Here is a 12,155-nt window from a genome sequence, read left to right on the forward strand (position 1 = left end):
TCTTAGCGCTATCGTATCGGTGTTTTCTTCCGGTCCAGCTATGGTTACTGCTCATGCCGCACTTTTGCCAAACGATAAGTAATTAGTTGTTACAACAGTTTTGTGAATATTGTGCGAGTTTTTGAATGTTCCTCATTTATGTTTGTTGTATATGTTATGAAATGTTTATTTGTTATTGTTAACATATTTACTACACACGCTTATTTATATATGTGTACCATACCCTCCATGTTTTCACAGTCGTATTCAACAACAAATCGCTCAGCAACAAGCCTATTTCCAAGACGCCAACACCCCGAATTACTACGATGGCGGCGCTGGTGGTGGCAGTTATGGCACTGCGAACCGTTATGCGCCTAACCATTCAGTAGCTGCTGCCTCTATTGGACCGGGCGGTTCTTACCAAACTGCGTATATCAATCCAGAGAATCTGGTATTTAAATAAAAAAAATTTATATAGAATTTAGACCATAAAATAATTGTTCATTTATGTGGTTATTTCTTAGGAAATCCCAAATATTAGCACACGCTTTGGTGGACCCTCCTCGCCAGGCGGCTACAAAGGTGTTTCAGTTAGCTCGTTTTCCAGCAGTTCCGATATTAACGGCCAAAAGACGAGTCACCGTGCGGCACAAACAACAATCAACGACAATGGCAAAGTCACCACATACAGGGTGCAATCTTAAATACGCCAATTTATTTGACGATTTATTTTTTATATTATTTAAAAAACTCTAGAAAGTATTTATTTTACGGATGTGCATTTGTATGTATCTCTAAATCATTTAACTGCTAATCAAATGCAAGGCAACGAGTGCATAATATTGGCATAGTATTAAGTTTTTAAATAATTATTTATATTGGGCAGTTTCGAAATATATTTACAAATATACTATTTAATGTGAATGAAAAAAGTTTTGTAATTTGACTGCATTGAAATCACTGATCTTGAAAAATTACAACACGTTTTGGGCTCAGCATGTACGTGTAAACAAGGGTAGATATAACTTTGATTGGACAACGGTAGTACGGTAACCAGAGCAAAACTTTAGATGTCTTTAGAAAAGATTGATAACTTGAAAAAATTGATATGTGTTAGGGTTGACCTTATGACGCCAGATAGAAATGTGCACTAATTGTGAATAATCGGCGTGGCACCACACACATTTAGAAGAACAAATGTAGAAATTTCTCAAGCCGTAAATTAAAAGACGTTAAAGACATCATGTTTAAATTTGCTGCTCGGCCCCGCCCCTTTTATAGATAATCATCCTATAATGATCTTCCTTTAAAAATGGTTGGAGACCACGCCCACTTTTTGTATCCAGCCTTACGTCTATCCGTTAACATGATAGATTAAGCAAGAACTTAGATGTCTTTACCAAATTTAGTACACGGGCTTATCTGAACTCAAAAAGTATATGCATTGAAAATGGTTTAAATCGGATAGTAACAACGCACAGTGATCGGTTACAATATAAAAAAATCAAAGTGAAAAGCTTGCCGCCAATGGTGTCGCTAGTATCTCTTATTAGAACAGCCTTTTAAAAGGTATATTGGTTTTTATTGTGTTCGAACTGTACTCTTTAAGAATAGCTTCAAAATTGAGGTTATGGTTATAGGGTTATCTACTTTATATAAATATACTATTTTTTGTAAATTATTTTTGAATTACTGAAAAATATTTTCTTTTTGAAATAATCTTCAAAATAAAGTAATTCAAAAATAATTTACAAAAATATAGTATATTTAAATAAAGTAGATAACCCTATAATGGTATTAGATGGTTTTTGCAGTGCGAGCAAGTTAAAAATAAAGTGCAAGTTTGAGCTATTTAAAAATACATAAAATATCATTGTATTGAAATAAGTAAAAATGAACATTGAATTCAAAGATATTTACTTCATTTTGAAATAATTTTAGTGTATTTAGTTTGTTGTGTGCTTTTTTGTTATTTAAAATTTCACCAGTGCCTTTATTAGTGCTTATTTGCACAAATATTTCAATCTCAGCTAACGTTTTAATTGAGTTCCTCATCGATCCTCACGTTGGGACTTATATCTCATTATTAGTCAAACCTCTAGGATTCTAAAGTGTTAATATCAGCTGCCACTTTCTGCCACTAACTATGTTTTGCGACAGTTTTCTGATAGCGTCACACTGATAAATTATTGTCGTATGTTATATGTGCTCACGTGTTTGTGCCACTTTCCTATATGTTCTGGTCTAAACGGCGGCAACCCCCTCACGAGTTTCATTGCGCCATGTTTCCAGGCCGCAAACCCAACTACACCGGGTACTCAATGATTACCCAGGTACGTCCAGTCACAGGGCCACAACAGCACTTACGTCTTAGCCTCGCCCAACTCAGACGAAGTGACCCGTTACTTACCCCCAGAGTCACGACGTCTCTCCCCTTGCACTTCAGAATACTACAGTTAAACTCTAATGGGTTAACTGGGAATATCACGAAGATGTCCTGGAACATCAAGGCATATCTGTTCGGTCAGGCGATGTAAATTTAGAAATCATCAACATCTACAGCCCTCCTGCCACCTGTTACCCCAGTGCATACTGCCCAGACATCAGCGCACTAAATACTGGAGCTATCTCAGGCGATTTCAATGCCCATCATGATCTATGGCATTCTAACCTACAGGCGGACAGCAGGGGCGAGATGCTGGCGGACCAAATAGAAGAAACGACGTTCTGCACAATAAACGGAGACACCACACTCGTATGGTAGGAAGCTGTCACAGTTCGCCAGATATAACAATCGTAAGCGCAGGACTAGTAAACTTCGTCACCTGGCAGCCGATGGTAACATTGGCATCCGACCACCTAACCATACGCCGAGGAGCAGTTAAATAATTGTAACCTCTCTGCCGGTGTAGGTAAGCTATGTTCGACCATAAAGTCACTATCGAACCCGACTAAGCACAATGACAAAATCTCCATTACCTTTGGCTGTCGGATGCGAAAAAATGCGCGAGCGCTTTTTGCCGGCAATATGTACTGCATTCTACGGTTGACAAAGCCAGACGGCGCGCCAACAGACGCGCAGACAAGCATAAATATAGCGCGTCCCCAATTACCATCACCGCCAAAGAGGTTGAAGATGGCATCGTTCATGCGAAACCATCTAAAGCCGTAGGCCCAGACGGCATAGCCATGCCGATGCTTAAAAAACTATGCAAAGGGGGATTTTATTATCTAGCGTATGTCTTCAACCTGTACTTGTCCACCTTCGTCATCCCCAAAAAAATGGAAAATGGTCATGGTGGTTCCGCTATTAAAGACTGGGAAACCCGCAAACATGGGAGACTCTTATCGTCCGATATCTCTCCGATCGCCAGAAGCGAAGACACTTGAAACATTCTGCTTCCCTACTTTAATGCAAATTTGTGTCTTGCCAACCATCAGCATGGCTTTCGAAAACTGCATAGCTCTACCACCGCACTAAATGCCATTAAATCGCGGATTAAATTAAAAACCTCACCATAGGGCAGTACTCGTTGCGCTAGACCTGTCAAACGTTTTTGATACGGTCAACCACGGCACGTTACTGTAAGACCTGGAAGGGTCACCCCTCCCCAAAGTCTCAATAGGCGGACCGCAAATTATCTGTCTGGTTGGCAATCATAGGTGCATTTCAGCAACACAACATCTAAACCCAGAAGAAATAAACAAGGTGTGTACCCCTACAGGTACTGGATGGCGTCCTATCCCCACTTCTGTTTAAGTTCTACATATCGAAGCTCTCTTCCCCACTAGTAGGAGTCACTATCGTTTCCTACGCCGATGACTGCACATCCCAGGCTTCTAATAAAATAAACAGCTATTTCCCTGATCTCTCAAGTTTTTTCGCCTCGTAACAACATGGAGGCGCCAAATGTCGAACATATTGAGCATCCACGTCATTGGCATTACGCTACCGACTGTCTTACACCCAAAAATCTTGGGTGTGCCGTTCGATCAGGATCTACATTTTGGGGAGCATGCAACCGCAATTGTTCCTAAAATCCAGAGCCGTAATAAACCCCCAAAAATCTCTTACCGGCAGCACTTGGGGCAAAGACAAATAAACGCTCATTACTACTTACAAAGCAATTGGCCGACCTATTGGATGCTACGCGTCCCCGATATGATCGCCAATCCTAAAGGTTACTCACTGGAAGAAAATACATGCCTGCCAAAATACTGCCCTCATAACCGTTACGGGCTGTCTTCTTATGCCCCCAGAAAACCACCTACACAATGAGGCGAGATTACTCCTCATTTGGGAGAGAAACGAAATGCCGAACAAACAGTTTCTATTGAATTCCCAGAAACCTGGGCATCCCAAAAGACATCTGATGGATGAGGATACACCTGCCAGGGGCTTAAAGGGTAATCTCCATAAGCATTATGAGAAAATACGGCACCTGAGAACACAGCCGTATGAAGCAAAAAAGCACAAGCAGGTCCTCAGCGATATCCACAAACAGGCGTCGGACCTCTATACCAGGAATTGCCCGCCTAATCCAGTTCTTAAAGAAAAATACCCAGAACTTGCAGAAGAGGAAAGCACTCTCCCTGGGGAAACTCGCGTCACTCTAGCTCAACTTCGATCTGTGTACTGTAACAGGTTATACTCTTACCTATCCAGAATCAACCCCGACATACAAAACATATGTCCTGCTTGCAATGTGTCCCCACATGACGCCAACCATCTCTGTAAGTATATTGTGTTCACCCCTGTTGAAACACCAAGTTTCCTTGGACTCCCGTTAGAGGCCATTGATGACAATTTTTGGTCGCACAAGTGATTGATCGCACCTATTGGATGGTGCGAAGCCCTGCTACAACAACAACAACAAAAGCGAAAAAATGCCAGAAAAACTTTTTCTCGCCATTGATATGGAAACCACCACCGAACTTTGGTATAAAAGTTGCACAAAGTTTGATTCAAGATTTTACTTGTCTATATATATATATATAAGATTTAGAAAGCTTCAATAGTATTATTTGTGAAAATAAAAAAACGCCGCAGGCTTCATATTATAAAACGATATTAAGAAATTTTTTCGAAGTAATTCATAACATGAAATAAAAATTTAGAATTAAAAATCGCTCGATTTTTATTCTAAATTTTCGACTGCGGCGCTTTTAATGGAGATTTTGGATTTGGAATCATTGACGTTAGTTCCATCAACACTATTATACGTCACCGCAAACCTGTATTGTGGCTCCGAGATCCCCGTTGAAGAGAACACAATATCAGCTCTATCTATAAAACATACAAATTACTGCCTGCTATCTATGTAAGTATATCGAGAATGTAAATTTCCTGAACCAAAAACTTAACCCTCAAATGGGTAAGATATTCTTCTTTTTTTTGCCTTCAGAGTCCAGAATACACATTTTTGCCACCTAAAATAACGGTGAATAAGTGAAAATTACTTTTAGTAATATTTTGATGCATTATCGAATGTATTGTGACAACGCATTTCAGAGTTATTATCAGTAAAGTGCGAGCAACGAGTGAGGTTAGGTTAGGTTGAACTGGTCGCTCCATGACAACCTCACATAGACTGATTGAGTCCGTAGTATTACTAGAAGTTTGTTTTAATGACGAAACTGAAAAACCCTATCAAAAACCAGGACCTATGTTATAAAATAACTCCGTCCTCTTGGCAAATACTAGAAGCTTCCTAGGATTTAAGCCACTTGCCGCTTCTAGATCTGATAGCTGTATCACTCCTAATAGCTGAAGTCTTAGCCTGGCGAGCGCATGGTACGAGCACAAAACTTTCTCGATCGTTTCCTCCACCAACCCGAACCTCCTAAAGCTGTAATCACTGACCAAGCCTAATTTAAAGGCATATGACGCCAGAAGGCAGTGTCCACTCAGAATACCCGTCATGAGTCTACAGTCCTCTCTTTTTGATGATAAAAGCAACTTGGTTAGCTAAGGTTGTAAGACCTACACATAATCTTCGACACTTTACAGCCCCGCGCTTGAACCCACGTTTTTCCCGCTTGGTCGATCATGTGCACCTCTCGCCTTCGCTTAATCTCGCCCAGTTTAATTGGGACGTGTACGGAGCAAGCTTCAATGGATGCGCCCTTTTTAGCTAGTTCACCCGATTTTCTTTCCCATCTATTCCCATATGCCCTGGGACCCAATATAGATGTATGCTTCTCCCTCTCCCGATTCTCTCCAGAGACTACTTACACTCTGACACGCATATTGCCTTAATTGCCGCTTGACTGTAAATATAAAAGTTAACACGGTTGCAGCTTAAGCTATTCTCTTCCAGGGTTTCTACTGCTTTCGTTACGGCTAATATTTCCGCTTGGAAAACGCAACAGTAATCCGGCAGCCTGTAGGATCTGTTGATTTCCGGCTCAGCACAGTATACCCCAGACCCTACTCCTTCCACTACTTTGGAACAATCTATGTACACACGTACGCCATTTGAGCACCCTTGCGCCAACCGGCCACATCTATTGTGGCATCAAGATCTCCCTCGAAGCACAGATAGGGAATCAGGTAATATGTTCGTCGTGTGATTGATGACGCTATACTACTATGGCAACGAATGAAGTAGCGTTAAAAATTGTATATCCAGTTTAGCGTTTTTCATTTTAAAAAAAGATACATTTAGAATAAAAAAATCAAGTTCATAATTTTACGGTAAGTACCTTACATATTCTTTTCGAGTTTTAAAAATGGTTTGGAGTGAAAAAGTAACTGAAAGTTGGATTCGAAAAAAGCAAGGCCGTCTCAAGGCGGTGATAGTGGTTTGTGGGTGAAAAATTATTCCATACTGACATAAAGATGTGCTTTCATTGCAGGTGAATAATAGTTTTGTGGTAAATATGGATCGCTCTGGACGTTCTGATAAAAGGAAAATAAATTTGGAAGCATTATCCGATGAAGAATTGATAGAATTCATTGATTCCGTGGAAGTCAAAGACCTTGACTATGTCGTTGATAACGTTGAGGGTAATGACTCAGCTGAACAGATAATTGCAGAATGCATAAATAAAATGAATGAGGTTGAGAATACGGCTGCATTAAATTCATCGATGAATGTAAGTTCAATCGAAGAACTAGTAGCTGGTTCAACACTGATTTTCGACGAATCGATTGGTTCACAAACCCCATACACATCATCCACACCCATAGCAAAAAGATGGTTAAGATCATCCAAAAGGCCTATATCTCCTAACACACCAGATCCTGGAGCCTCTTCAAATATTGGCATTCGCTTATCAAAACCGATTTCCGATTTTGTACATCACATACTATATTTTGATAATTTCTATACATCATTACCTCTGTTAGTATACTTACAAGCTCGTGGAATATATAGTTTGGGTACAGTGAGAGGTAAGGGATTTCTTGGTGGGCTTGAATCGCATTTTTATTTCAACGTGAATACGATTTTTTATTTACAGCCAATCGCATTCCTGATTGCAAGCTGCCAACTTACGCTGACGTGAGCAAAAAAGCATAGAATTTTCCGCCTAATATATGACCTCATTTCAAGGAGTCGATGTGAGTAAGGTGTTATGGAAGGATAATGAATGTGTACCTTTTTTGAGAGCGAATACTGATATTCAACCAGCGAAAGGTTTTGCGCTTTCAAGGTACGAATTTCAAATGCAGTTGTATTTTTTTTTTTTTTTTTTCAAGAAAATTTATCTTTGGTGTCATTGCTGCATGCTCCGATTTTAAAACAGTTAAAACTTCAAAACACTTTTTCACCCCTCATCTTTATGTCTGGCTATGTTCATGGGTATTTACAACCAGGTCAAGTACGGGTGAACAGTTTTAGAGTGGTTTGCAGCACTCTACTTACTTGAATCAGGTTCCGCGGAACCTAATTTAGGAAACTCTGCTTTAAACAGCTATCAAGTTTTTTTTAAATTTATTCTGCGTTTAGTGTTTGTATATTATGTAAAATAATGTTTCATGATATTTTGAAATGTAACAATGAAATTGAACTAAGTATATTATAAATATAAACTGATCGAGAGAGCAATTTGTATTGATGCAGACGTCTACGTATTTCTACATCCGACTGGGCTGTAAACAATTACATATAGCATATAAAAAGAAGACATAACTAATCCATTTCCGCTAGTTTATTCATGTTTGTCTGAAAAAACAATATTTAAAAGTCAAGGTTTTAGTTTACTATCGATTCTCAAAGCAAACTAAAGCTATGCTCACACTTATGTATATGTACCTAACTACATTTATATTTTAGATGCTTATTTGAGGAAAGGGGCGATATACTCCTTGTTTTCTCTATCTTTAGTACCCCGCTTTGTAGACAGACTTACTTTTGATGTACGTGTCGTGTGTTGAAGATTAGTTTAGCCTCTCAAGGATTTTGAGCAGAGAGTTTAGTTCATTGCCATTTTAGTTTAGTTCATTACAATTGGTTGATCTTTCTCGCCTTTGCACTATGGTTCAAAATCGAAATATTGAGGAATTAAACCCAATTATCGACTTTTGATTTTCCCAAAAAAAATAATTAACTTTTATTAGACATCACTGTAGTAAATAAAAAATTTTAAAAATAATGTCAGCTGGCTACCACTTGTTTGTCAGAAAGCTTTCAAAGTCTTGGTTTTGATTTTTGTATTCGTAAAACAGATTTTACTCAAATTATATAAAAATCTCAAGTGGTGATAAAAAGCTAACGAATTTGAATAAAGGGTGTTTATAAAATGGAAAATATTAATAAAGTTATTTAAAATCAGGAACAACAAACTTTTTTCTGAAACAATAATAATCGTTAATATATTTTTGAGTTTAAATAAGCCGTGTTCTGTTTTGATTTTTGTGAGTTTTTTCTGTGTTAAATATGTAGAATACAACTAAGTTGGATCAAATAGGATCAATATAAATTATATATGTAGTTACAGCTAATAGTGTCCTCCTTAACGTAAATGTTATTTTATCTGCAAGAGTTTGCAAGCGAGGCTAAAATTTCATTTTTTTCAATTTTTTTAGAGCAAAGTGTAGTCAAAAATGGCGAAATTTTCAAAGTTTGGATTGATAACAAAAAAGATTTTGTTGCGGTGTTCGATTGGGTTGTTGGAAGATTGAAAAACAGCTATGGGGAGGAAGAAATTGAATCAATAAAAAAAAATAAATAAACAAAGTTAAAATTTTTTGTAGAAACGCCAATAGAAGGTGGCAGAAACACAGTCGAAGTTTTGCAATTTAAAAAAAACCGATCGCGAGTGGGTAGAGTGCGAGGCAGAACTTCTCGAAACCGTTACTGCAAAGCCTCGAGGCCGACCAAAACTCCAATATGATATGGTTTGCGAAAGGCAGAAAAGTAAAATAGCGTCTACAGTGTTTATCATTCATCTTTCTTACAAACTTGATCTAAAAATATGGCAAGTAAGAAGCAAAGAACATAAAGAGCAAATAGAAAAAAAAGAAGCGGGAAATTCAAAAACATTTCTGGGACGAAATGGGTCTACATGTCGACAAACCCAAGACAAACGGAAGCGGTAGTATCAACGATGGTAACACAGCGAGAAGAGCATTCTCAAACGCAGAATTGTTTGCTTCAATTACTAAAATAGATTTAAGTTTTTTAAAACGCTTACACATAATACTCGTAGCAATATCGTGTGAATACGAAATAAATACCCAGCTATTTCAGAACTACTGTGAGGAAACAGCAAAATTGTATTTTCAGCTTTACGATTGGAATCCGATGACACCAACTCTTCATAAACTGTTAGTGCACTCTTCGCAAATATTGCAGTTTGCGATACTGCCACTCGGTGTTTTAGGCAAAAACGCGTCGGAAGCGCGTAACAAAATTTATAAAAGTGATCGTATCGGACATACCAGGAAAGATTCAAGAGTGCACAATATGGAGGATGTTTTCGGCAGAGCTATGGACTTTTATGATCCACTATTATCTTCATTACGGAAAAACAATAAAGCCAAACAAAAGTTGTCTCTGCCACCTGCAGAAGTCTCCCTTTTAAAATTGCCTGACCTCTCTAATGAATGTGAATTACCTTCCACCTCAAAAGCGGCACTAAGCGAAACTCACTACGAATCTGAGGAGGACATTTATGAATCTCTTTATTCATTCGAATTTGAAACTGATCATTCTTTTGATAATTGTAACGAAAAGATTTTAAAAACACATTTCAAATAAACAAACTTTAAAGTAATATAATTTCAGATGGAGATGTTCCTGATGCAAAGGCGAACTTCTTTTAGGTTTTGATTTTGTCTTTTTTCGAGTTCAATAAATACTGTTTATATCGAAATATATAAAAAACTATCCTGTTTGAAATTAAATTTATAGTTTCCACTTTGTATCGCAGCAGTAGTGAAAATTGGGCGTGGCCTGCCCATTTTTGCCACAAGACGTTATTTTCATCTATAAATACCCCATGCAAAATTTTAGACCGATAGCTTAACCCCAACTATTTTATTCCTCAAAAATTCAATTTTGAACCAATGTGCTTTGGTAGGAAATGACGTAAGCCATTCACTGAGAGTTTGGCATATAATTCAGTCATATACCGACGAGAAATGGGCGTCAAATATGTGGGCTATTTTGCTCCTTAATCCTTGAACCTTCTGCAGAAGGTTGCCCATGAATTCTTATTCCTGTTGTAATTTTCCGTTTGAAACTCCTATTCATAGCAGAGTTACTAGGTTCCTTAAAGTTTACACTTTAAAAATAAAAGAGTACTCAGCTTTGCCTTGGGATGATGGAGGTTTACTTTAGCTCTGAAAGACAGAGGTATTATACAGATTTATAAACGTTTGATTAAGATGCTATTGCGCTCCTTCAAGAGCCTCCTAATTTGCCCCCTCCATCACCTTTGCCGTCAGCTCCCTACCTAGTTCTCTTGCCCCGCTAACTTCATTGTTTTAAGATCCCGTATTCGCTACTTCTGCCGTATTGTAATTTTTGTTCTTTGGACTTATGTTCTCAGCTATATACTTCTCATACTCCAGAACATTTATCCACACTCTTGGTATTATTACTCAGCTTTCCTGTTATTTGGAGGATGTAGTGCCGACCCTACTCTGTAGACAGAAATAATCGAATTTTTATATGTGAATATCTGCGTTCAAGAACTAATATACGTATGAACGACCGGAAATAAAAAAAAATTATTTATATTAAGAATGGTTTGCGTAATGTCGGGATACATCGCATGGTTCTGGATTAGTAAGGGTTTCACTTGTATGTACTTGTACTACCGATCATATAAATAAATGTCAGCCTCACCTATACCCGTCGAAACCTGTATCTTTAGCAGATGAGGCTCTGGTGACCCCAAGTTTCTTATGGAACTAAGGGGTGTGGGGGGATGCCCTAAACGGTTCAATGTGTTCAATTAATGGTGCCAGTTACCGGAACGTACCGGGTCTGTATCCGACAAAGGACCATGATGTTGTTGTTTTTGTAGCAGTGCTTCGCCCCATCCCGATCACAAATTGTCATCAATATCCTCTAACTAAGGAAACATGCAGTTTCAATAAGGGTGGACCATAGTGAGATGGGTGTTATAGGCGTTGGTTCCACATTACAATTGTAGAGATGGTTGGTGTCATGTGGGGACACATTGCAAGCAGGACAAATGTTTTGTATGTCGGGGTTGATTCTGGATAAGTAAGAATTTAACTTGTTACAGTACATAGATCGAAGTTGAGCTAGAGTGACGCGCGTTTCCCCAGGGAGAGTGCTTTCCTCTTCTGCAAGTTCTGGGTATTTTTCTTTAAGAACTGAATTAGCCGGGCAATTCCTGACATAGAGGTCCGACGCCTGTTTGTGGATATCGCTGGGGACCTGCTTGTGCTTTTTGCTTCATACGGCTGTGTTCTCACGTGCCGTATTTCCTCATAATGCTTACGGAGATGACCACTTAAGCCCCTGGTAAGTGTATCCTCATCACTCAGATGTCTGTTGGGATGCCAAGGTTTCTGGGTATTCAATAGAAACTGTTTGTTCGGAATTTGATTTCTCTCCCAAATGTGGAGTACTCTCGCCTCATTGTATAGGTGGTTTTCTGGGGGCATAAGAAGACAGCCCGTAACGTTTCTGGGCCAGTATATCGGCAGGCCTGTATTTTCTTCCAGTGAGTAGCCTTTAGGCTTGGCGGCC

At 38.7% G+C, this 12,155-nt stretch overlaps 2 protein-coding genes across 5 annotated transcripts in view; both read left to right on the plus strand.

The window, feature by feature from the left end:
- The window catches only part of LOC137239988 (uncharacterized), a 31,563-nt gene extending 30,632 nt beyond the window's left edge, over positions 1 to 931 (plus strand). For 2 of the 4 annotated variants that reach the window (XM_067765843.1, XM_067765842.1), the window contains exons 3-5: positions 7 to 78; positions 241 to 433; positions 507 to 931. In XM_067765843.1, the coding sequence (XP_067621944.1) occupies positions 7 to 78; positions 241 to 433; positions 507 to 686 (445 nt within the window). In that variant the 3' untranslated portion in view covers positions 687 to 931. The remainder of the gene's footprint in view (positions 1 to 6; positions 79 to 240; positions 434 to 506) is intronic. The other 2 variants (XM_067765844.1, XM_067765845.1) reach the window with 2 other exon arrangements.
- Positions 932 to 6,189: 5,258 nt separating this feature from the next.
- On the plus strand, positions 6,190 to 7,770 carry LOC137242227 (uncharacterized). Its single transcript, XM_067769594.1, has 2 exons — positions 6,190 to 7,378; positions 7,447 to 7,770. Exons 1-2 carry the CDS (start codon positions 6,865 to 6,867, stop codon positions 7,503 to 7,505), a joined length of 573 nt encoding a protein of 190 aa, XP_067625695.1. The 5' UTR covers positions 6,190 to 6,864; the 3' UTR covers positions 7,506 to 7,770.
- Positions 7,771 to 12,155: the final 4,385 nt, after the last annotated feature.

Source organism: Eurosta solidaginis, chromosome 2 (assembly GCF_040869045.1).
Source record: "Eurosta solidaginis isolate ZX-2024a chromosome 2, ASM4086904v1, whole genome shotgun sequence".
In the NCBI taxonomy this organism is placed as follows: domain Eukaryota; kingdom Metazoa; phylum Arthropoda; class Insecta; order Diptera; family Tephritidae; genus Eurosta; species Eurosta solidaginis.